The following is a 27,415-nucleotide window of genomic DNA, read 5'->3' as shown; positions in this document are numbered from 1 at the left end:
ACTACACAATATATTTCTAGCTCTTCTCTTCTACAAGATTCATCTATTACTAACCATAATGTCTCCTTGTGGCCATCTGTCTCTGATACCTGGGAGCTCCCAGGCCACAATCAAACCTTTTCCTTCAATACTACTGCCCAAATACTAACTAGATTTGCCTTGTCACAGGTGGATCATAAACGACAAGTTCCAAAGGTAAAGTCCCCAATTTATTGATACACACAGGATGGACTATATCAAATTTGGGACGAATATATTTCGCTCACTCCTGCTAGTGATCAACTCAGTAAAAGTCCACTCTATGTTGGGAACAAACCAATCACACCTGTGATATGTGGCCTAATAGCACCCGACCTATGGGACAGATTCCCCGTCATATGTGTTCTCATATCATAAGCTTAAAAAATACTGATTGGTTTGGGACTGACTGCGATAGACGACCAAGCACACGTTGGTTAGCCCCTAATGGCACTCAGTGGCTATGTGGCTCCAACTTATGGCCTTGGCTGCCACCTGGATGGATTGGACGATGCACCCTAGGCTTTGTCTGGATGCAAGGTAGAACTACATTTACTATATCTCCTCCTGCTAACCTACCCAACCTGCAACAGCGCTGGACCCGCTCTGTCTTCCACTGGTATGACCATCTTTCCTCAATTTTCCTTCCCCAATTAGGAATTGAAAGTGTCATCTTGCACATGGAAGTCCTAAACAAATTTACTATGAAGGCATTAAATGATACACAACATAGCCTTTCGCTGCTCGATTTAGAAGTATCCCAAATGCGTAAGGCAGTCCTCCAAAACCGAATGGCACTGGATGTCTTGACAGCAGCACAGGGGGGCACCTGTGCCATTATAAAAACTGAATGTTGTGTCTATATTCCTGACTACCATCAAAATATCTCTGGCTTCCTGTCTGTTATGAGCCACCAAATTAAGTCCATGTCTGACTCTCCCCTATCTCTAAAAGACTGGTTGAACTCTTGGTCAGGTCCAGGTTTCTGGACTGCTATCAAAACCTTATTCATTGGGTTAATCATACTGCTTGTATTTCTTATTATAATTTGTTGTCTGTTTCGTTGTTTGTCTTCCGCATGTCAACAAAGTTTCACCTCCTGGACCACCACTCGTCAAATGATTCTCTCGTCCCCAGAGGCTCTGGATGCCTTGTCAGCCTTGGACTCCACGGGTGCAGTCTTCTGGTCCGCTGAACCCCCTACCTATACCTATGGCCCCATTTAGGGACAGCTCTACGACCTTGTACAGCCGGAAGTAGTTACAGAAGACTGACCATCGTCCATATCCCCAAAAGATTTCGGGGCCAAATGGGTTCAGGGGGGGTTTATGATGTGGATTAAGGCTGCCCCAGCTAGAGAAGCCCAAGGTGACCTGGCCTACATGCCAAACTATATGACCCAGTGGACTTTTTTTATGGTATGAATTAGGACTGCCCCAGGGAGAGAAGCCCGGGGCATCCTCACCTGCATGCCGATCTATATGGCCAGATTCGTATCTAAAGTTATATGACCGCACAATAACCAGACCCCATCTGCACTGAAATCATTTAATGACTTTTTACATCACCTTTTCCTTTTTTTTCCAGTAAAAATAAGTCACGTACCCATGCCTTATAAAATTAGCCCTAACCCTCAACTCAGGGCAGCAGCAGGAGCTCTGCCTGCCCATGGGTCCTGTCCCCATGCTATTCCACACTATTCTCTAAATAAAAGAGCACTACTGCCAGATCTTGAGAGTCTAAGAAATCTTTCTTTCGACTCCTCGGCTCACCGATCTCGCATCAATTCTGACTTCTGAAGTTTACTCATGGTGTTTCTTTTATCCAAAAGAATTTTCATCTATGCTTGCCTTCTGAACTCCAAACTACTCTTCTAACCCCAGCACAAGATTGTGAAATTAACACATATTTCTGCAGATCATACCAATATAAGATTTAAAAAGAGGTCACATTAAAAAGAAATTCAGGGGGCCAGCCTAGTGGTATAGCAGTGAAGTTCACGTGCTCCACTTTGGCAGCCCAGGGTTCACCAGTTTGGATCCTGGGCATGGACCTACTCACCCCTTATCAAGCCATGCTATGGCAGATGTCCCACATATGAAATAGAGGAAGATGGGCACAGATATTAGCTCAGGGCCAGTCTTCCTCAGCAAAAAGAGGAGGATTGGCAGAGGATGTTAGTTCAGGGCTAATCTTCCTCAAAAAAAGGAAAAAGAAATTCAGGCAAATTTCAACTGGCCTCAAAAGCTCACATATTTGTTTCTGAGAATTCACCAGCATGTGTCACATGACTTTATAATCTACTCACTTATCTTGTCCCACAGTGGCCTCTGTAACACCCTGGATTACAGAATGACAATATATAGAGCATGGTATATGTCTATAGTATACCTCCTTGTCTCACAAGATTGTACATACTTTAATATACAGTATATTGCCATGTCTTACAGAATTTCAGTGAACAGGTTCTCTCTTTCAGCAGGTTGGCCAGTGTTTCCACACAGTTCCCCTCTCCCCAGGAATCCCACCGTGAGACATCTGAGCTAAAGAGCAAATCTGATTGACAGACAGCATAAATTCCCACCATTGTTCCTCTCACCTAACAACTAAATCATTGTTATTTAGCCAAATGCATCTGCTTCATTTCTCCAAGTTTAAAGTCACTCCCACAAGGCTTGCTGCTACTGTATGTAAAGAGAGCACCGGTAGGTCCTCCCACCTACTCAACATGTGTACATGTACTTACCCAAGTAGTGGGCACTAGGGGGCTGGGATTGCAGGTTGTTTTGGTTTATAACACCATACCATTTAGCAGTGTGCTTTGTTAATGGTGGTTACACAATCAAACACACCTGAATTGAATTTTGCATCACAAAACACATATAAACCTCGACTGAGACCATTGTTCATGCAATGTAGGCACATACAAAACAAAATTATCAAGCATAATAAATATTTCCCTGGTCTGCCCACTAAAAAGTATAGCAGCCTAAAAGATAGTAATAAGCCAAAAGTTATATCATGGGTCTTTTCTTCTGGCCTTTCATAAATATTTTCTGGCTTTAGGCATCCACCCATTTGCAAGGCTGATCACCGCTGAAAACATCAACCTTGGGATTAAATTCAGAATCCTCTCAGGGTATGTGTGTGTGAGGGAGAGAGTCTGTGCTTGTATGTGTATGCTTATAAATGAACATTAAAGTCACTATTTCATGATTTGGGGCTGTAGCAGACTCAGTAGATTCCGTATGGAGTCTATCAATGTGGGACAGCTTGTGGAAGATCATAAACATATTTTTCAGATAGAAACATTGCAGCCATGAACACACCACGTGGTCACCCCTTCCCTAAGGTTTGCTCCTTTAATTGTAAATAGCCAGAAAGCCATCAAGCCAGAGTTTAATAAACTTTTAATTTGAAATGAATTACCACATGTTGTGTTTGTTTACCCATTATTAAATCTCTTAGCAACATATCAGTGACAGAAACAGCATACTGTATCACAGCCCTGATATATTAGAAAACAAACCCATGGGGGATATTAACTGCTACTAAGATCTTTAGGAAGCTTCCAAGAAAAATAAATAAATATAAGCAATGTAGTAGAGACATATATTCGTAAAGATTTTTATGTTTTGTTTTTGTATAAATCTATTCTGAAATGAAGCGAGAAGGCCCTGTGCAGTCTTTGAATGTGAGACTTGAATCAGTCTCTGAGCTCAGAGGAGAGCAAATGATAATCAGCTTTTTCCAAAAGCATTTTCCTAAAGCATGAAAGATTCTTCCTCTCATGGTATATGGTGTTCCCATTTTGCACATGTCAGTATTCGTGTTTCTTGGAGTGTCACCTCTCCTCCTTTTAGGGAAACTGGGAGCAGTATCCTAAAATCCAAGTTCAGAGCACAGCACAGCCGGTGTGAAAAATACAGCCACAGTGCCCTGAGGGAAAATGAGAAATCCAAAATGATCTGGTAGAAAATGATCTAAGGGTACTTCCTTCTAGGCTTCTGCTCAGTATCCAAAAACTAGGTCAAAAAGTCAGTATCACTGAAATATCATCACTATCAAGTCAGAGCCATCTTTCTCAAAAGTTAAAAATTCTAAAATAACTTATTCCTAGGTATTTTATTCTCTTTGTTGCATTGTAAATGGAATTATTTTCTTAATTTCTCTTTCTGCTAGCCAAGGAGTTGACAGGTCTCTAAACTATAAGTCATTGTTGAAAGACATTGGAGAAGATACAAAGAAATGAAAAGATGTTCTGTATTCATGGATTAGAAGAATTAATATAGTTAAAATGTCTATATTACCTAAAGCAATCTACAGATTCAATGCAATCCCTATCAAAATCTCAATGACACTTTTCACGAAAATAGAACAAAGAATCCTAAAATTTATGTAATAACAAAAGACCCTGAATAGCCAAAGCAATCTTGAGAAAAAAGAATGAAGCTGGGGGTATTATACTGTCTGATTTCAAAGTGTACTACAAAGCTATAGTAATCAAACTAGCATGGTACTGGCATAAAAACAGACACACAGATCAATGGAACAGAATTAAGAGCCAGAAATAAGCCCACATGTATATGGCCAGCTAATTTTTGACAAAGAAGCCAAAAACATCCAATAGAGAAAGGAAAGTCTCTTCAATAAATGGTGTTGGGTAAACTGGACAGCCACATGCAAAAGAATGAGAGTAGACCACTATCTTATACCATACACGAAAATTAACTCAAAATGGATTAAAATCTTGAATGTAAGACCTGAAACCATAAATTTCCTAGAAGAAAACATAGGCAGTACACTCTCGAACATCAGTCTTAGCAATATCTTTTTGGATATGTCTCCTCAGTGAGGGAAATAAAAGCTAAAATAAACTAATGGGACTATATCAAACTAAAAACCTTCTGCAGGGCAAAGAAACCAACAACAAAAAGAAAAAACAACCCACCAACTGGGAGAAAATACTTGCAAATCATATATCTGATATGGGGTAATATCCAAAATATATAAAGAACTCATGCAACTCAACAACAACATAAAACCAAACAACCTGATTAAAAAATGAGTAGAGGACATGGACAGACACTTTTCCAAAAAAGACATACAGCTTACCAATAAGCACATGAAAAGATGTTCAACATCACTGACTTAGAGAAATGCAAATCAAAACCACAAGGAGATATCACCTCATACCCATCAGAATGGCTATTCTTAAAAAGACAAGAAATAACAAGTGTGAGAGAGGACTTGGAGAAAAGGGAACCCTTACATACTGCTGGTGGAAATGTAAATTGGTGCAGCCACTGTGGAAAACAGTAGAGATTCAAAAAAATGTTAAAATCAAAAATATATATGCACCCAGTGTTCATTGCAACATTGTTTACAATCGCCAAGACATGGAAACACCTAAGTGCCCACTGACAGATAAATGGATACAGAAGATGGAATACTACTCAGCCTTAAAAGAAGGTGAAATTTTGCCATTTGTGACAGCGTGAATGGATCTTGAAGGTATTATGCTAAATGGAATAAGTCAGATGGAGAAAGCCAAATACTGTATGATTTCACTCATATGTGGAAGATGAAAACACCAACAACAAGCAAACACATAAACAGAGAGAATAGCTTGGTGGTTACCAGAGGGGAAGGAGTGAGGGGAAGCTGAAAGGAGTAAAGGGGCACGTGTGTATGGTGATGGATGGGAACCAGATTTGAGTGGAGAACACAATGCAGTCTATACAGAATTCAAAATTTAATGATATACACCTGAAATTTATATAAAGTTTTAAACCAATATTACCTCAATTAAACTAAAAAATTCTAAAGTAAGATTTTTAGCTTCATGCTCAATCCTAAAACCTTGGTGGGGAGAAAGAAAAGAAAGAAATCCACATTGCAAGTGCACATTTGTTAGTGTCCCACATAGTGGCTTTAGAGTTGACTGGGCATTTGAACTCGATATTTAAACAAAAAATGAACTACAATGTTTTCCATATTTTTATCTAATGAAATCATAAATATTTCTTTTCTATTTCTTGATTTACTAATTCTATCTTAGGAAGATGATCTTCAATCATCAGAAAAGGGTGGACTTTCTCCTCCCCTTTTACATTTCAGATTCCCAGGCTACACAGATTTTACACTAATGTTAAAATAATTTATTTCCTAGAATGATGGCATCCCAGACACTCCTTTTGGAAGGCCTGACTAATCTGATTCAACATAAAGATGAGATGTTGGGTAAAAGTCATTTTCCTGCAGACGCAATTGAGACTTAACCACAACGTCCACAAATGTCCTCAACAGAGCTACCCCACAAAGCAATTTGGAATGAGGCTAAATCTGACAGTGGCCGGCCTTTTATGGAACTCTCTGCTCTTTCTCAGACTGGCAGTGACTTAGGCTCATTCTGTCCCCTCTCCTCACCACCTTCCCCTTGTCCACACTAAGCATATTGACAATAGCACACCCATTGTTATCCATCTAGAATATTTGCATTTAAAATAAAAAGTAAAATGAAAAAATAAAACCTTAAACCTATTAAATTCCAACACAGAATGTTTGAAGTCAGCTTAAAGTTGTGCATACTGAGGACAGCTAGCTCTACTCTTTATCCTCCAAAACCAGACCATCATGTTGGTCATCTCCTGTCTTCTCTGGCTACAAGTAAAGCAAATTCAAGTTTTCAAATGTGAGAAACAATGCACTTTAATCAAGTTGCTTTATAGCATTGGCATTTATTACCGAGCTTCAATATATATCTCATTTCTAATCTATTTTCACAAGTATTTGCTTAAAGCCAGTTGACATAATTTGATATATCAGAGTTCTGTATATAAAATTTGAACATAACATTTCCAGGTAAAAATGACTCTTATAAAGTGATATTTCGTTGTCTGGAGTTGGTGGTATTTTAGTAATCACTAGCTGATGATAATGGTTTACACACAGGGAAATGGGTCAGATGTGATAATATTGCCTAGAATTTTTACTGGACCTGCCTCTTAGGGTATGAAGTAGAGGTTCTAGAAATTGAGCCTAGCCATCAGTGGAGTTTTACTTGGCCCAGTAAGGAATAATCTCTAGGGGATTTGGAAAACTCCAGTCTCAATTTAAGAAACATTTATCACTGGAGGTTGAACATGAAGCTCTGTGCTGCCCAGCTAACAGGCAGAACAAGACAGGAAGGCAAATGCCACCTAAGAAGTCAAACAGTGCAGGCTTTGGGTCTGGCCATTATCGTAGGGGTCGAACATCCTTCTCCCAAAACACTGCTGTTTCCCTGAGCTGTGCCTTCAACCCAACACTTTCGTCATTCTACACACTCTCCCTGGTTGAACTCAATCACTTAGCTATTTCAGCTAGAGTCTGTCTTTATGCCTCTCTAATGGACATATTCTCCTTCCCTGCTCTCTGTGTCTCTCCTGAGCTTCACGTGCATTTTCCCAATGGTCTTTAGAATGTTACTACTTGAATGTAATATAGGAATCTCAGACTCAGTAAGTGCAAAATCAAACTCATGGTCTTTTCTCTAAACTCATCAGCACAAGTCAAGATTCTCCTTCTTTCTCTCTCTCTCTCTCTCTTTTTTTTTTTTTTCCATTCTGAAAGAACCAGGACAAAATTACTTGGTTGGTTTTTTTGTTTTGTCCTTTAACAAAAACACATCTCCATACCTCATGACTTCTCTTAACCAAAAACACATCCTACTTTCCTTGCATACAGAGTTGTTTCTCTTATTTTTTCTAGTAGCTTTAATTACATACATTAATTAGAATTCTTAACCCTTAGGAGGCTTAATTTCCTGTGAAAACTAAGAAGTAAGCAATGGTAGACTGTGTTTTATGTTAGCATTCCGTGGCTTGGCAAATTTTAGAAACACTTCTTATTTTTAGAGACATGCTTTTCAGCATGGCATAAAACATGTTTACTAACAGACCCAAATATCTTTAGTTCTTCTGTAATAGGAGCTCAAAAGTAGATAAATTTAGACTTGTTTAGCAATTAATGTTTCAGTATTTTATCTTATTTAGAAATGATCCAGACATTCAATGAATTCCCATAATCTAATTTAACTTAGGAAAACTCTAATGTTTCAAGTTACCAAAGAGAGTTGGGAAACTAAGTAGACATATCATAAAATATAATTGTTGCTAAAATGTTTATCTATAAACTCTTATCTGACTTATATCTATCTAAATCATTTGCTCTCAATAATTATGTTTATGTTACCCTTGAAAACTTCATGAGACATTAGACTAAATCAGCTATCATTTTAAGTTATTTTTTTTTTTGCTGATAAGTTTTGCAACAGAGATAACATGAATCTGACTAGTAAACCCAGATAGGAAAAAGTTGTTTATCTGCATTATATTTAATGCTGATAACTCTGAAGCTGTCTGTTTTAAATAAACATGAGAACTTAAACTAATTTTAACACCTAATATTTTCCAAGATCACATGAACCTGAAATTTATTTGGGCTAGTTTTTATTATATTTATGAAAGTTTAATTTATATACATGCTTAATTTTCTTTAAGCCAATTAAATAGAGCTCTTTTACAAATTAATTTTGACAATATCATCCAGAGGTAAAAAAAAAAAAAATCACACATCTACAGCATACATAGATAGACACTCACAGATAGATGCAAGCAGGTACCTTATAGTTATTAATATCTGTGGAGAGGAAAATTTTTATTTGCCCAACTTCCAAATGCCTCTCTTTTTTTTCCCCTTCTGATGAGAAATTTCTCCCTAAAGTTTGCATTTCAAAGAATAGCTCTTAGTTCCTAGAGAAGATGGGGGTAGAAAATCTAAATTACAAAGGCACAGAGGAAGGTTTCAAGCTTTTCTCAAAGACTAAGTTTTGGGGGCATATTTGCCTATTATCAGAGGTCTATGGTAATTCAAATTCTTAAGAAGGATAATTCTGTTTCTATCCCAATATCGACAAGCATTTTGAAATGTTTAGGGAAGTTTTGGAGGATGATAAAGATAGGTGAGCTGTTGAATTTCTCTTAGAGCCACATATCTGATTTGGTAGACATGCAAGACAAAGACAGTTGTTTTCAAATCCCCAAAGAACTGGGTTGTAGCTTTTGTTTTAGGTAGCTTTTATTTCTTTAATTTTTCTTTAGCCTTTTGCAATGGATCTTTCAATGAAGCTATTTCAGAATTTCAAAATCTTTTGGAGACTTCTGAAGAGGCCTTGTTTTCACATGTATTTTTAAAGTGATCCTATCTATTTGGAATGTTCCCCATAATGGCCATTGCAATTCCCCCTGAGGGCTGGCAGAAGTTTGGTTGGTCCCTGGCTGCAAATGGAGTTTAACTCACATTTTTGTCCAGCCATGCCTAGCCACAAATGGAGTGCAACTCACATTTTTATTTGGCTGTGTTTTGGAGTTCCCCAACCAGACAGAAATCAAGTCAAGCTCTCAAGACAAAAAAAAAAAGCTCAGCAAGATTTTGGCTATTTCTAAATATCTACAGCTTCTGAGATCACAGTTCTCAGACATAAAATAAGCAAGTCTGCCTAAAGGGGGCACACTCAACTCTTTGCATATAAAGGACCCCATTTCTTTTAGCTAGGCCTTTGGGCTTCCTGGAGCAAAACTAATACCTAAAAGAGCCTATCACAGGAGTCTTGAAGTGGCAAGTACTCTAACAGCCCTTAAATACTAAACTTATGTCTAACAATTTTTGTGGCTTTTTGGCTTTCAAGATTCCCTTTTAGCAATAGCCTTTATCTCATGTGCATTATTAACAGTAACTAAGGAAACAGAACTGTGGACACCAGCAGTAATCAAAGAACTAGGCATTGGGGAAAGGATCGTAGGAGCAGACCTCAAAGAATAGGGAGTGAGACCGATTCAAAATGAATGGAGAACTGCAGCTGCCACCAGCAGTTTGGAATCTGGGGACAGAACCAAGGGCTGAGGTTTAGATGTGGACTGGTCAATAGAAAGCCCTGTGTACACCTCCAGCAATACCCAGCACAGACTAAACCAGAAGACTCCAGTAAAAGAGGACTGCAAACCAGAACTGGGAAAAGGGATGAAACAAACACCGGGGAACTGCGGACTGAACCAAGGGCTAGGGACTCTGGTTCCAGATGGAATCATCTGCCAGCTCAAGCTGACCCACTAAGCCCTGGACTGGAAGGCCAATTAGATCAGGAGCCCAATGCAAAGAGAAAGCTCAAACTGAGAGGAACTTATCCAGGGTCCTTGGAAATGGTGAGAAACACCACTGTGAACTCAAAAAGGACTTTCTGGGCACCTCACCTGTGTTTCTCAATGTCCTCAAATGCTGCCGGAAGTTCACTTTGAATCCTGCTGCTGCCACCAAATCTGTTAAAAAACAAAGTTCAACGAAGTAAATTTGACGATCTAATTTGATTTATTAAGCAATTTATGAATCAAGCAGCATCTCACCGAGCAAGTAGAGAGATACTCCAAGGAGCTGTACAAAATGGACAGTTTCAGTAGGGAGAAGGGAGGGGCAAGGAAGTTATTAGCAAAAGAAAAGAAAGGATTGTTCAGACCAGGTCATCTTCCTTTGGGGGAGGGGAACAGCAAAGGTCTTATCACACAGATTACCTCACTAGTGCTCATCAGGACATTTCAGCCTGGGAGAGGCTGAAATTGTAATTAAGTCTTAGTTTACTGTTGTGGGGACAAAAGACTCTATTTTGAGCCTCTTTCTCTCTCTTTTTTCTTTGTGAGGAAGATTAGCCCTGAGCTAACATCTGCTGCCAATCCTCTTTTTGCTGAGGAAGACTGGCCCTGAGCTCACATCTGTGCCCATCTTCCTCTACTTTCTATGTGGGATGCCTACCACAGCATGGCTTGACAAGCCGTGCCATGTCCACACCCGGGAACCAAACCAGCGAACACCAGGCCACCAGAGCAGAATGTGCACACTCCACCACTGCACCACTAGGCTGGGCACCCCCCCTCCTTTTTTTTTAACAATAGGAACAGGAATTCACAGCAGAAAATATCCCGATAGTCAACAGAAGTCTACGAAAAAAATGCTCAAACTTACTTTTTTGCAGGGAAATTCTAATCAAGACAAAAAGATCTCATTTCATTGCAACTGAATTGGGAAAACTGACAATAACAGGGATTGATAGGATGTGAGCCAAAGAGGCTCTTCTACACAGCTATTAGGAAAGTGAGTTGATACAACCACTTCGGACGGCAATGTGTCACTATGCTATAAATTTAGGAAGTGTGTGCTCTCATCCAGTGATTCCTCTCCTGGGTAGATATACTCTAGCGAAATTCACACCCATGTGCATAAGAAAGACATTTTCAAGAATAATCATTGTAGCCCTGTTTGCAATAGAGTAAAACTGAAAATAAATAATAAGAATAAACAAATTTTGTTGCAATCATGCAAAGGAACTCTATACAACAATAAAATCAATAAACCAGAAATATATATATGTTTGTATTTGTATGTGTGTATAAATTTCAAAGACAGTGTTCAGAGAAAATAAAGTTGCAGAAGTAGATGTAAAGTATGACATATTTCTATAAACTATGGAAACATAAAAAAGATATTCTATACTGTTTACAATCACATACATATGTAGGAAATGTATTAAAATATATGTGAAAGCCATCAACAATAAGTCTAAGACAGCCGGGAACAGAATCATGGAGCAGTTCGTAGAGAGTTTTAATCACATGTAAAATGTTACTTTTAAGAAGAAAAGATGTGAAACCAATATGGCAAAATAGCAAGAAGGGACACAGCCGGGTACTGGGTACTGATACACATTATGTTATTTTCTGTACAGAGTGTTTAAAATATTTGATAATTTCAAAAATGAAAATGAAAGTGCTTACTGCAATGCCTGGTACCTTAGAAACATGCAATGCATGTACTTATCATTACTGGTAATGTTACTAGTGTTAGTACTATGCTGGTGATACTCTGACTGCTCCTATTACTGCAGCTACTGCCAATCCACCCCCTCCTACTGCTAACAATGCTATTACTACTGTGAGAGGAGCTGTCCTGTAAAGGACCTTGTCGTGAATCTTTTGGTAATGGAAATAATTCTTTTGCAAAAATAATAATAATAATTAATATATCTCTTCCGTAAGTTGAAATTTTTATACATTGACTATTTCAAACAATGTTATTTGCTTATTCAGTGCTTGCTTAAATCAGTCTCTGAAAACAAAGGCTTATAAACTAAACTGTATTATTTAAGAACGTTTTTCTGAGAACATTTTCTCCGTCATAGTCATTTTTTGTCTACCGCTCTGGTGAGCATGCAAGATTAAAATCTAGAACTAAGAACAAAAAAAGCCAAATTGTCCTAAAAAAACACTCGAAAGTATTTTTAGAACAATAAGGCCATGGAGAAAAGCTTGTGTTTCAATGAAGTAATGTTATAATTAATTATGTAATTAATAAGTATGTGATATGAAAATTAACATTCTTATCAATGATTACATTCTCTTTAAATGGCATAGTATGGAAAGAAATACATTAATAATTAAAACTTCATTCCCACTTTTATGTAATATAACACAACTTGAAATATTAGAAATAAAATGCTGAAAAAAAAGTCCACTAACCCTGAGAAGAGTGTAATGAGGATTTAGCTTCATCATCCATTGAGGCACAAAAGTTTTTCTCTGTTTCTTTTTCTGAAAGGCCACCTGTATTATTCACACCTGATTCTGTTTTCTCTGCTTTAGCCATTAAATGAACTGGCAATTCAGCGGGAAGCTGAATATGTCTTTCATGGATTTTTTGATCATCCAAACACAGAGGAAGTTTAATTACCTATTAAAGAGATAAATCTGTTATCTAAACTGCTGGAAATATTACACACACAGTTAATTTTTCTCTAAAACAATGATACGCTTTGCAAAATCCCAACAGTCAATGATGAATTCAGTTTACCAAATCTTTTACTTGCTTTGGTTTGGTTGTATTTCAAGAATATATTTTTCTTTTGTATCAATAAATTTACATAATTATTTCAGATATTGCCATTGCTGTTTATGTTTCTTAGTTCTTTTCTTTGTTTGACCTTACAATTTTCTTTTCTTTTTTTTTGAGGAAGATTAGCCCTGAGCTAACATCTGCTGCCAATCCTCTTCTTTTTGCTGAGGAAGACTGGCCCTGAGCTAACATCCGTGCCCATCTTCCTCCACTTTTTATGTGGGATGCCTGCCACAGCATGGCTTGCCAAGCAGTGCCATGTCCACACCCAGGATCTGAACCAGCGAACCCCGGGCCGCCAAAGTGGAACATGCACATTTAACTGCTGTGCCACTGGGCCGGCCCCTACCTTATAATTTTCTTTAGTCTCTTCTTCAAGAAACAATTTCGTATTCATACTGGGAAAAATTAGCAAATATTCATTCAGTATTTACTATCTACAAGAAATAGTATCTTAAGATCAAAAGTAAATGACAAGATTGCAGAATCTAGTGGTGAACATATAGATGTTCCCTATGCAATTTTTTCAGCTTTTCTCTATGTTTAAAATTTTAATAATAAAGTACTTGATGGAAAAAAAGCACAGGAATTGAAATTTTCAGAAAATTGAGGAATTGATAGGAAAGGTTTTCTGGGAAATGTTAAAGGCTATCTTGCTGGCATAATTTTCCTTCTTCCGTTCTTTCACATGTGATGTGGGGCTGGATCTGAGTGGTTCTCCAGACTCCTCCCTCGCGCTCAGTTATCAGCCTGAGTTCCATCCCTGGAAAGACTGTGGAAGAACACGGGAAGTCACAGCTACGCCAGCCCCTCTCTGACTTCGGCAATTTCCTTCCACCAGCAGCCATAGGAGGGAAATGGTCATAATTTATCTGACTTGACTTGTTTCCTGTAATCTCTTCTAAGGCTGCATTGCAAAAACCTCTTTTCTGTTCCTTCATTTATCTTTTCTCTTCCTCATTCCAAGTTATTCTTTTTCTGAGTAACTCTAAAAGGAGTATTCAAAATTTACATTTATTTGTTCAGAAATTTTTGCATTTGAGAAAACTCATATTGGAAAAATCCACATATTTGAGAATTTCGCGTAAGAGAAAAATAGGATTCCAAGGCAAGAATTTTTTTGTTTTCATCCTTATGAAAGAGAAATGTGTACATTCCTATTTATTTCGCCTTATAATCAGAAAATTATACATCTTGCAAAATGGTACTATTTTCATTAATAAGCCTCACCCTCACCCTATGAAATATACAGAGGGAGAAAATTCCTGTTATCAAACAAGAATGTTAGTGGACAACTATGTCCATCTGTAATGGATAATGGTCAGTGAGCTTTGCAGGTAAATCATATTATCACATTTTTCAAGGTCTTTTTTTTTTTAGATTTTTTTTTTCCCTTTTTTTCCCCAAAGCCTCCCGGTACATAGTTGTATGTTCTTTGTTGTGGGTCCTTCTAATTGTGGCATGTGGGACGCTGCCTCAGCGTGGCCTGATAAGCACTGCCATGTCCGCGCCCAGGATCCAAACCAATGAAACGCTGGGCTGCCTGCAGCGGAGCGCGCAAACTCAACCACTCGGCCACGGGCCCAGCCCCTCAAGGTCTTTTTTAAGTAGGAAGTCAGAGAAAAAAAGAGGCAAATTTTAGTAACGTATTCAAAATCAGTAGATTTTAGTGAAATCAAATTATTCTAATGCTGTTTACCAAATAGCCACTTCTCTTGACCTTGTAAATTTTAAACATCACTTCTTAATTTTTATCTCGAACATAAGAGATATATATCTCTTTATGATCAATACCTGTAGTACGTAAATTATCTTTTATGAAACAAAATTAGTGCTGATTTTCTATGCCATAACTTATAGAATACTGAATTTTAGGTAACAATTAGTGAAAAATTACAGACACTTTTCACATTAGCTAATAAATCTATGCCAAAATTTATTTTCTTTTATGGCTATATTTTCATTTTCATTTATTTTGGTCTCTTGGTACAGCATTCAAGTCACCAATTTGCTAAATATTTCGTTATTTTTTATAGTTTTCTTCAAAATTTGGGTGATTTTCCAATAACTTCCTGGGATTTATTTATAATGGTCTTTCTTTTCAAGCTTATTTATATCAGTGTTTCTAATTCTTAGAAGTTTTAAAAATTTCAGCTTCTGAGGCCCCACCCCAAAACAATTGAGTCAAAATCTCTGGGAACAGAATCCAAGCAGTAGTATTTTTTAAATTTCACACATGTTTCTAATGAACAGTCAGATCTACCGTAGGATGGCACTATTTCCAGAATAAATAGAAAGGCATATATCCACATAAGCATTATTTTCTTAATAGCATACCTATATTGCCCCCAAAATATGTTTCAGCAAGACATTATAAAAGAATTAGCTAAAACTAAAAAAAAAGCCAGCTAATTCAACTTAAAACAAATATGAAACAAAAAGATCATCACACAAGAAAGATTTGTGGCTGCTGATCTAAACTACATGTATTCCCTGGAAATGTCCATGTTTAATAGTTCCATCAGATGGATAGATAGATAAATAGACAGATAGATAAACCAAAAAAAAATTCAAACATATAGGTAAGGGGAAAAAATCATAGCATTTTATGGTGCAGGCACTCTGGAAAAATATCATTATCAGGAAGAACAAATTTGGACACATAGGACAAAAATACAGAGTAAAATTGTGTTGGAATGCTTTCTACTTAATGTGTGCTATCATTGTCTTTTTTGGATCCTCCATGGTGTTTGCCTAAAATGAATTTATGCAATGGCACTTCTGCTAAAAGTCTTGGTTAGAAAACTGAATTCCAAATATATTCCAATAAATGGTGTGTGCCCCAGTGTTTGTTTGGTTTTTTGTTTCAATTTTTGAGGTAAACAAGTCAGCATGCTTTGAAGTGATATATATGGTAAAGGGAGCTTTGTGATGGCCACTCATATTCTGTGGAAACGTGAGCCACTGATGATCGTTTTATGAACACACGTCTGTCTCATCGAAAAAAGGACAAGCAACCAAAAGGCAGAGCCCACTTCTCATCTCGTTTATACAAAAGGGAACAAACAACTCCCAACACACAACAGAAGCTCAATGAGTACTTTTGATAAGGAAACATGCCACAGCCCTATCCCCATGCTGATGAGATCCACGTGCTCCAGCAGCAAGACTGTAAACTGAGTCAGGGGATAGGGGTGACTGTTCTAACCCTTTCACAACATAGAAGCTTGGATTAAATTATCTCTAAGATTCCCACTAACTCTAGAATTTTATTCTTTATTTGTAGACATCAATTTAATCTGCATTATCAGAAACCAGCATTAAGATGTAATTACTTTTACAGGTTTATACTTATTGAAATTTTCAATAGCATGAAAAGAAGCTAAAGGCTAGAAAGAGGCAGGTCTAGAAAAACTTTAAATTCTTTTTCCACTTACAAAATCCTACTACAAACCTGAAAATAGAGATTGCACAGCCAGTGGTCCAAGTCCAGGCAAATCAAATCTTCAATTTTCCTGAAAGTGTCCAATTTCTGGTCATAATGTCCTCGGAGAAGAGGACACTTGAATTTCCCCTCCAATACATCAAAGTTGTTATCACACAAAGGGAAGGCTGCCCAGCCCACAACTTGGTCGAGATACGCATATTTCCCACGAAGGAGAAAGAGTTCAAACAAGAAAGCCATGCCAGGTTTCACATCTGTCTTAGGAGGGAGTCCCTAGAAGATATTAAGACAAGGGAAGATTGGGATGCTTGTATTTAGAAACATGCCATATTCAGTGATGCCTGTAGATAATTTAGAATTAAGTAGAGTTGGTTTATACCTCTGTTGTTTGCCCTTAAAAACTCACCATTAAACGTATTTTCTTAAATAATATTTCCAGTCCAAGGCAATTGAGCAACAATATTGCCATGAAAATATGACCCAAACGTGACAAGTTTGACACGGCCAGTTCAGGATTCTGTACTTCATGAGCTTTAGGAATCCAACGTGCAATGTGTTACCCAATGCGGTGAACTGTACCTTCAGTTCTTTCTGCTGAGCTGGGACCTCTATTGCAGAACTATTTCTCTCTCTTGTCATGGTCATAGTTTCACTTGGCTTCTGTTCATCTCTGTGTCATTCATGTACCCAGCACAAGTGCTTTGCACAGAAGAAATGTTTTTTTAAAAAATGGTCGAACAAACTATCACATTCCAGAGAAACAAATCCTAGGCATAATGATAGCTTGAATTGCTATTACAAGGTCCACCTCCTCAAGGAAAAATAGTGTCCCATTTAATTTTGTGACTACTCTGTTTATTTCAGTTGACACTACAATGCACGTCACAGTCTAAGCAATTTGTCAGTGCTGAACAGATAGTGTTAGGCATACAGAAGAACGAAACTATCAGATCGACCAAGCCACCCTTCAGGGCCCCAGATGTAGAGATGGAGCCTATTCTTCGGCCTTTCAAAAAAATCCTTTACCAAAGCGGAAGACATGAATAATCTATTTTGTTAAATAGGGTATAGTCTTGGGTTTCTTTTTAAAATTCGATGTGAATAATTATAAATGGGCAAAGATAGGGACTTGTCTAAGACTATTTTACCACAATATATTTAGCCAAAAGTGTGTGGGCATATTTATATGATTTATGTAAATATTCCAAGACTTAGTTTATGTTTAAAATGGAACAGAAGCATCTGTGGAAAAATGCCCTAACCCTGTGGCAGCTGCCATTAAACCATTAACAGGATCAGGTTTCATTTAAACCAGATTTACCATTTTCTACAACAACCCATGGGAAAGCTAAAAGCATTAGGCACAAATTATTGACAAAAGAGATTCTTAATCAAGCCGTACTTTTCATTTGGTTAGTTGGCTGTGAGTACCCTTTGTGATAAGAAACAAAAGCTAAATGAGGAGAAGGAAAAATGAAGTCAGAAACCTGTTTTGGACCATCACTTAAAATTAAAGTAGAACTGATGTTATCACAGTAATTTCATGTATTTTCATCCCTCAATTTAGAAAATAATACCGCTCTTATACTAACCTGATCTTACTCAGTAACAGGTTCAAAACAAATGAAGTAAGAATTTGACCAGTACTAACCCAATTCTATGGTTAATTTTTTTGTGGTCTTGGGGAAGTCACTTCTCTTTTTGCATCTAAGTTTTCAAGCACTCAAGCTTCCTCACCAATAAAAAACAAGGATATAAGCATCTTCATCACAGAGCTGATACAATTCTCAACATGGACAATAAATATAAAAATGTTACTAATAATATGAAATGTATATTACTATTGTTAATTTTAAGACTTTAGCCCAACTATTTCTAAGATGATTTAGATGGCACTTAATTTTAATAAAGAGGAAAAGAACATATTAAGGTTAAAGCTCATCTATAAACAATAAAACACCAGTATCGTTTTGTGCATGAGAAACACTTCAAGACTACTAAACATAACCTAGTAACACCACCCAGCAACACGCCACCTGTAACAATGTACATAAGAAGCCGATCCTCATGCAAAAAAGGAACTTCGTTTCAACCTGTTTTACAAGATAGAGGTGTCACATGCAACTACCGTGACAGCCCCTAAAAGAAATAAGTAAACAAACAAGACAAAACCTAGCCATTGATATTGATTGAAAAGGAAGATAAGAACCATATGTTATCAAATAAAGGAGCTTCCTTTATCTGACAACAGTTGTCTTATCTTATTTATTCTTTTAGTGCCTTTCCCTTGCTACGTATCACAGGAGAGGTCTTTTGCCCCGTAATGTGTAGCTGGGGACTCATTCTTTTCCTCTTTGTCAAGAAAGAATCACTGCATTTCATTGTACCTCTCAGAGGATCCTTTCCACCAACCTGAATATTTCCACAGCTATTCCATGTCATGACAATTCCATGAGTATTTTTTCAGTAGCTTTGTAATTGAATACTGTATAATAAGGGAAATAAATGTATCGGTCTTCCCCCAACTAACAATGCCATCTCATCATAAGAGTCCTGGTAGTTGGAGGTCACAATGTCCTCGGAGTACGTTTGTTTCCTGAGTACCATGAAAAGCATTCTTTTTAAGGAAGAGATACTGCAGAGCTGAATTTTACTGCATAACATAAAGTTGATGCATTTTATCTTCCACACCATAAGGTGCATGTGAAAGGAGAGTGGAGAACAAACAGAATCCAAGAAGAAAACAAGAATCTTGACAACTGAAGATTGTATGGAGGATTGGAAGAGAAAGCAAAGTTCTTTCCACTTGGACACAAAATACCTGAAAATTGAAGCAACTCAGAGAGGTTTAGGGCAATCTTACAAAATGATGAAATGCATATTGACCAAGTATTCCTCAATTTTCTGGACTTTCTGAAATTTTTGAATGATTATTGTTATTAGGATCAGAAAAAAGTTAAAGCGAAGGGCTTCAAAGTTCTGCTTCTGGTTATGATGGAAATGGTCATAAATCACCAAAATTATTATCGTAACAAAAGGAGAAAAACACTAGTTAAATTACAAAATTTTGCATAGTTTTGAGCCCATTGAGGAGCTGAGGATACAAAGAAATTTAGAGGAAACTAAGTCTCAGAGACGGATATGCCCTTCATGTGTGAGCTAGAACAAGAGGCAGCTTTAATCACAGGGAATAGCACACTTGTCGTTGGGTGGGAGACTATGTAGGTAAAAGAAGAAAGCAGCTGAACGTTTAACAATCTTGGACTGACGTGGAATATTGAATACATATGAACCCCAGACACAGAGCGAGTCCTTACTATTTACCAATTCTCAACCTTAAGACTTTTATCCAGTGCTCATGAGAGCAATTGGGTCCAGACTGAGAGTAAGAGAGATCTCCAGTGCCACAAAAATCTTGAGGCAGGGCTGGGGAGCAGAGCAGAATCTCAGGTACATGTTGCTTAATTCCAAGCCTAGGGTGGAATCTTTCACACTTCAAAACTTTTGAAACGAGTGGTGAATTAAACCTAATTAAAGCTACAAGCTAACCCAAACTGAGCTTAATTCTAATCAGAGAGATCAGCACCTCACTCTAGCTGCCTGATAGAAATAGTTATTTTTGTGATTTTCTACTTCAGTCTTGGCAATTCATTTAGACACAATGTCTGGCATGTGATACACAACTATGAAGTAGGAAAATGTTACACTTAGACAAAAGAAAACAGTCAGTGGAAATTGGCCCACAGATGACCCAGATGTTAGAATTTACATACAAAGACTTTAAATAATCATTATAATTAGGATAAAGAAATCAAGGGAAAAAATGGAAATAACCAGTGAGAGGGAGGAAAATTTCAGGAGAGAACTTAAGAAAAGTTTTAGAACAGAAAAATAAAAGACTTGAAATGAAAAATTCATTGAATGGGCTTAGTAGAAATGGACATAGCAGAAAAAGGATAGATAAATTCTGAGAGAGGTCAATAGGACTATCCCAACTGAGGCACAAAGGCAAAAAAAGAACGAAAAAAGAAAAAATCTGCAACAGATCAGAGCACGTAAAACCGGTGGAACAATAACAAATAGTCTCACACATACGTACTTAGGGTCCTAAAAAGGAAGAGAAGGACATTGGTGCAAAAAAAAAAATTTGAAGAGATAATCACTGAGAATTTTCCAAAACTGATGAAAGACATCAACCCACAAAACAAAGAAGCTCAGAAAATCCCAAGAAGAAAAAATAAAAAGAAAACAACACCTAGGCATATCATAGTCAAACAGATAAAAATCAATGATAAAATCTTACAAATAAAAGGCTGTCTATGATATTTAACAGAAAAGTTCATTACTGGCTGTCAAAGGATCATACTTAGTCAAATATCCATATTTCCTTATTGTGAAATCCTGAATTTAGTATAGAAATATTATATGTCATGCGGCCGGCCTGGCTGCATAGTGGTTAGCTTCGTGTGCTCCACTTTGGCAGCCGGGGGTTCACAGGTTCAGATCCTGGGTAAGGACCTGGGCCTGCTCATCAGGCCATGCTCTGGAGGCTTCCCACATAGAAGAGAAGAAGATTGGCACAGATGTTAGCTCAGGGCCAATCCTCCTCACAAATAAATGAATAAATAAATAAGAAAAAAAAATATGTCATATGGAAAATTCTGCTTTCCATTATTTGCCCAGCTTCTTTGCTCTGCATTCTGGTCGTATAAAGTTACTTTTATCTCTGTCACTGAACAAAAGGTTTTCAGAAACTTTGGTTTAGTTAGCATAAGCTCCACTTTTTGCTCCTAGGTAGGCTGTTTCTTGCCTAACTGATATCATATTATCACCTTGTGTTTACCATATAACTTTTAATTCCTTAGCATCGCATTGAAGACCCTACGGTAGCCTCACCATGATCTAACTTTTTAGTTTTATTTCCTATTAAACATATACTTAAATATATATTAAAACATGTAATACATAGACATACGTCTTAAATATAGTTGTCAAAATTTTCACAAACGCCTGCCCACCACACACACGTACATGCACACTCACAGTCTATTATTTTCTTTTGACAGCCTTGTCATCAGGAAATCCCTCTTCCTCTCCCAAGTTTTGCACATTATAAGCAAAGAATCTGGGGGTCTTCAGTTTGGACAATAGCTCTGAGGGGGTCATTTCTAATCTACAGGTTTTCAAGTGGAAGCACCGGCAGAGATACTGGTGGAGCTCAGACATAGATGAGGGGACTTACAAGTTTTCGTAACAATTACTAAGGTATTCTAAGAATTTTAAAGCCCTTAAAAATTAAAGTAAATAACAAAAGAGTTGTAAGTATACAACGATCTCAGAAAAGGGCATTTGAAAAATTTCATTGAGGAATGCAGATTATCTAATAAAAATACTGGTGGTATATACATATAACACAAAACTTGAGAAACTGTATTATATTCAGTCCCATGCTCAGTTAGAAATCTTTTCTATAATATGCCAGACTGTTGTTGCTCATTCTCTACCTGAACCCTACACTGATGGTGATGTTTGCCAATTCATAAGGTATATAAATCCAAGTGTGAACAGTTCTGTTAGAAAGCTCCACTCCCTTCTTAGTAGCAATGGTGTCATTAATACTGTTAATCAAATATCTCCAGCTCTTCGCCTTCTAAGTATATGGATTGCTCTTTCAGCCGCTTTGTGGTGGGTGGGCCATTTGACTAGCTCTGGCCAATGGTCTGTGAATGGACACAGCATGTGTCACTTCTGGGCCAGAGCGGTTATTCTTAGGTGTAGACCCTCTAGAGCTCGCTTTTCTTCTCCTTTGTCGCAGTGACAAGCAACACTCCACACGGTAATTTTTCAACCTGTCTTTGACTTAGAATGAGAATGAGTAAAGCAGAGCCCCCAGCTGTCCTGAAGCGGACATGAAGGTTAGATGAAATATAAGCTTCTATAGTATTAAGGCACTGAGATGTTGGGGTTTTTTTGTTACCATAGAATAACTGAATTAACGTTGACTGATTCACTGGCCCTGCTCTGTATTTACTCAAGTCTAGTCTTAATTGTTCTGTAAACTTAATTATCATGCAGGATAGCTTCAGAGCCATAGGGCTAAGGCACTGATACAAAGTCAAGGACCTAGAGTTTCTTTGTCAGAGTCATGATAAAATCAATAGCAGAGGAACCGTGCAAATACCTACACAATCTTCACTTCAGTGGATAAGCAGAATACCCAATAGTGCTTAAATAGTTCATGGGAAGTCTACGGTGGTGCCACCTGGACATTTCTTTAGTTGCAATTCTAAATGCATCTTAAATGGTCCTCCTGATTATATATATAGGTTACTTCAATCCTAATTATCCAATCCTGCCTTGTTGAATTTCCTCTCTAATTTAAAAGGGAAGCTATATATCCTAGTGGTTAAAAGCATGGGCTTTGGCATCAAACATGAGATCGAATTCCAGTTTACCAGTTAAGGATGTAAATTATTATCTCTGGATCTTGGTTTCACCACTTATAAAGTGCTGGCGGCGCTAGTGAAGGATAGGAGTGAAGGGGAGGGCAGTGGTGATGGAAGGAAGGCAGTAGGTAGGGAGAATGGGAAATGAACTAAATGGTGTCTTCCAGGTCTAACATTCTGTAGAGAATAAAGGTAGTCAAGGAAGTAAAAAAATATACCTAATTTGCATTAGAAATAGCAAAATTTTTTTTGAGGCAGACAACGCTGGACTGATGAGTAGGAACTGATGCCACAGCAGTGGGTAATCTAGGTTTTCCAGTGAGAGTCTTATAGTACCACTATTTTTCTTTCCATTCCCTCAGCCAAGATAAATAAATGGGAAAATTAGCTCTAATCCCCGGTCTTTCTGCTGTGGGATAAAAGAAAATAATTATTCTTGGAAATTTATCTTGGCCTAGGGATCGAGGATAGAGGGTGGTAACAGCTATTAAGTATCATAGCTTCTGAATAGAAGAAGAGAGAAAATCTTCCTATACCGTTGGAAAATGAGTGTTCTCATGTGCAAACATAGTAGTTCCAGTTGCCTGTTTTAGCAAATTAATTTTTTTTAGTTCCTTAATCCTAAAAATTGGTGTAGTATCAACAGTTAACATTTATTGAAAGCTTACTAAATGCAAGACACTTTTTAAATCACTTTATCCTTATCAACTCAATCACCACAATAATCCCATGAAGTAGACTCTGTGATTAACTCCATTTTGCAAATGACACAGCTGAGGCAAAGAGACCCGGCCCAAGGTCACACAGAAAATACATGTAGAGGGTAGAGCTGGGATTCGAGTTTTGGTAATCTGCTCTAGAGCCATTCGTGCTATGCTTCCTGAATGTATGACGCACATCAGACAGCCCACCTTGGATTCGTGGTGAAAAGGCTCAAGGTCATTCCTTTCTACCCTCTTTACTGCTCTTCATGATTCCTACAAACTAAGGGGCTAGGGCTCTTCCTGCACATGTTTCTCTGTATGCAGCCTGTTCGTCTCTGCTCACTCTGAGTTCAGGCATAGAAAGCAGACAGAGAGTTTACCAAGAAAAAACATTTTACTCCACTCAAACCCCACTATCCAGGAGCCTTCAAGAATGAGCCTTTCTGAAGGGCTAGATTCACCACATAGCTTACAAATTAGTAACTCTGAATAAAAGTCTTCTTGAAATGGGGCACAATTCTATGATCTCTCACACCTACAGTCCCTGAGTCTAATTTTATGATTTCTTAACAACTAATTTAATCATTTGATAAACATCAATAATCATACAATGATGTCCTTAAGGCCCTACACTAGTGGTCCCCAAAACATAGTTTGTATAAGAATTACCCAAGGGTGCTTATTAAAAATGCAGGTTTCCAGGCCTCGTTCTCGTCCTTCAATCAGTTAGGCTGGGGTGAGGCTTGGGAATTTGAATTTTAACCAGCATGCCAAGGTAATGGTAGTTCAGGTGGTCTTTCAGTCCATACTTTGAGAATCACCATCCAGTATGGATACAAATATAAGACAGGTTTGTGTGTCCTTGATCATATGTCTAATTGACTTTTGCCGCTTAGGGCAACCACATTTCTGTCTAAAATCAAACTGATTCATACCTGAATAACTACTGGCTAAAAAATATGACCTTTCCACCATTTTCCATCAAACACGAGGAAAATCAAGAGGAAATATATGGCATGTCATCTCATTATATCGCAATTCCGTTACCTGACCTCAACCTCAATATGTCATAACTCATCTCTTCACATGCTACTCAAATGTTCAACTAAGAATATTTCACTCTAGGGAGATGGCAAAATCTAATTGAATATTTTAATTTAGAAAATTCAGTTCTGGGATTTCTTCCCCCACACCCTTTTTTTTTTTTACTGTAAAAACAAAAAGTTGAATTTTCGTTTCGGTTTCTCCTTGTTAGGCAAAAGATAGATCTTTCCCTTCTTTGTCCCTGAGAGTTGAGCACTTTGGGGAAAATTGGGCACAGCCCATTACTTTCACAAACCCCAGTGGCTGAGCCTCAATGCACAAAAAGATGGCATTTCTGAACATCTGCAGCATGATTAGATCAAAGACCAACAAATTAACCACAAACGGTTTTACAAGGAACAGGCAAATACATCATTTGGAAAGGAGAAAACTTTTGGCAATAATTGTTAATCTACATTTTCCCTTTGGGCAACCCACACTGTACCAAAGATATCTAGCAATCATATTAGTACCTATGAAGCATTTTATATTTTGCAAAACTCTTACATGCACGTTATCACACTTGATCTGTATGTCAATCCTGTTACATAGTTAACATTAGCCCATTTTGCAGGTGACTGAAAAAAGATTTAGAAAGTAACGATTTGCTCACATTTTCACAGCTACTAAAGTGTTGATTTGACTGTGTCAAAAGCCGTATCCACCTTTACCACTTCCCTTCATTCATTCATTCAATCATTCATTCACCCACATTTATTAAAAGCCTGTTTTGTACTTATGCGTCATTTTTGGCACTGAGGATAAAAATAATTGAATAAGACAAACAAGCTTTCTATTCTCATCGAGCTATAATCTGATAGGGAAGGGGGTAAGCAATAAACAAATAAGAAAATATCAACAGTGATAAATGCTCTAATTTATCTCTACTGATGTTGAACTAACGGAAATAAAATAGTGATGTCCTAGAAAATAGCCAGAGGTGAGGATGTTCTGCTGAGAGAATCTTGTCTAAGGAAGGAACACTTAACCTGGGACCAGCTGTATCAAAGTTTGAGGAGGAACTCTACCAGGCAGAAAGCCACAACTAATTGAGTGGCCCTGCAGCAAGAATGAGCTTGGCGTGTTCAGAGAACAGAAAGTGAGACTGGAATGAAATACACAAGCAGAAAACTAGTATAAATTAAAATTAGAGAGCGGGGTGAAGGCCAGATCACAAAAGGTTTGAAGGCCCAGGTAAGAAATTTGGATTTAATTCTAAATGCAATGGAGAGCCACGGGGAGATCTTAAGCAGAGACTTGCCATGATCTGATTTGCAGTTTACTAGATTGACCTTTATTGGTCCTTGAGTTTAGTGATGGTTTTATTTGAACATAAATCCTGTTCCTGCCACCACAACTTTGAGAGCCCCATAAGTTCAAAGACATTGACCACTGCTTGGTGTATGTAGGAGGCAGATGGATAGGAAAAGATAGCTAGCCTTGTTCTTTGCAATTAACAGGCCATGTGACCTCGGAGAAATTCTTTACCCTACTCAGCCTTTCTTGACTTCACTTGGTGTTCATATGAGAATTAATGCCTTACAAGTAATTGTAAAGCATTTTGTATAGATGTCGAAATATTAAAACATATTCCCTCTGAATGTGAGTGAGTTCAAATATAGAAGCAAGTTCCTCCTCTTTAGAGAATTCAAAATGATTTGATTGTTAAATTGTATGCAAAATGAACACGAACAGTAGTTTTTTGTAACTAGGGCATTCTTAACTCTGAATACATCATATGTGAACAGAGGTAGAGAATAGACATAAAGGACAAGGATGGATTTATGGCATTTTGAAATCATTTCCAATAAAATAATGTGAATCTACATAAAACACCAAAAATTTTAAAAAGCTGAAAAAATTTTCAACTAAAAGGTCATCAGCAGTTGTCTATTTGAAGACTGCAATGTGACTCTTTGGAATTTTTAGATTTGCTCATTCATTTGAAAAATGTATTATTCTTCATTTATTCAATTATTATTCATGTTTCATTATACTATTATTGAGACATCACATTTCTAGGTGCTAGAGACACAGCAGTGAATAAAATAGACCCAAGTCTCTGCCTTCAAGAGGCTAACATTCTAGTGCTGCCAAATATTCATAAGATTAAGTGGCCACCTGCCAATGCCATGTACTATAACAGGTTCATTCCCAAATTTAGGATGATACAGATACAGATGACACAGATGTTGTCCTTTCCAAGAACAAGAGAGAGAGGCTGAAAAGAGAGAGGGATTTGGCTTTAGAAATAGAGACAAACCTGGTAAAAATACGAAGAAAAAATTATAGGAATTGAAGAGTAAATTGCAGATATGGAAGATCAATACATCAGTTCTGACTGCTTCCTTTAGGATGGGTTGTGAACTTCAGTGTTTGGACTGTGGGGTTCACATCTGATTTTGAACCTCAGGGTTTTATTTCTAGGTATGCTTTTTGGTGAAGAAGATTGACCCTGAGCTAACATCTGTTGCCAATCTTCCTCTTTTTTTTCTTCACAAAGCCCCGGTACATAGTTGTTTATCCTAATTGTAAGTCATTCTAGTTATTCTATGTGAGATGCTGCCACAGCATGGCTTGATGAGCAGTGCATAGGTCCACGCCCAGGATCCAAACCTGCGAACCTTGGGCTGCCAAAGCAGAGGGCTCAAACTTAACCACTCAGCCACAGGGCTGGCCCCCTGAATCTCAGCATTAAACACCTGGGCAAGTCTTCATCTCTAAAACCTCAGTTTCTTGAA

General features: G+C 37.6%; 1 protein-coding gene across 1 annotated transcript in view; it reads right to left on the bottom strand.

Moving 5' to 3' along the window:
• Positions 1–27,415, bottom strand: part of LOC106845862 (uncharacterized) — a 310,124-nt gene that overhangs the window by 186,812 nt on the left and 95,897 nt on the right. The window contains exons 10-11 of the mRNA XM_070516801.1: positions 16,451–16,714; positions 12,624–12,834 (exon numbers count right to left, since the gene is read on the bottom strand). Coding sequence (XP_070372902.1) covers positions 12,624–12,834; positions 16,451–16,714 — 475 coding nt within the window. The remainder of the gene's footprint in view (positions 1–12,623; positions 12,835–16,450; positions 16,715–27,415) is intronic.

Source organism: Equus asinus, chromosome 8 (genome assembly GCF_041296235.1).
Source record: "Equus asinus isolate D_3611 breed Donkey chromosome 8, EquAss-T2T_v2, whole genome shotgun sequence".
NCBI classification, from domain to species: domain Eukaryota; kingdom Metazoa; phylum Chordata; class Mammalia; order Perissodactyla; family Equidae; genus Equus; species Equus asinus.
This window is presented reverse-complemented; position numbering and strand designations above follow the sequence as displayed.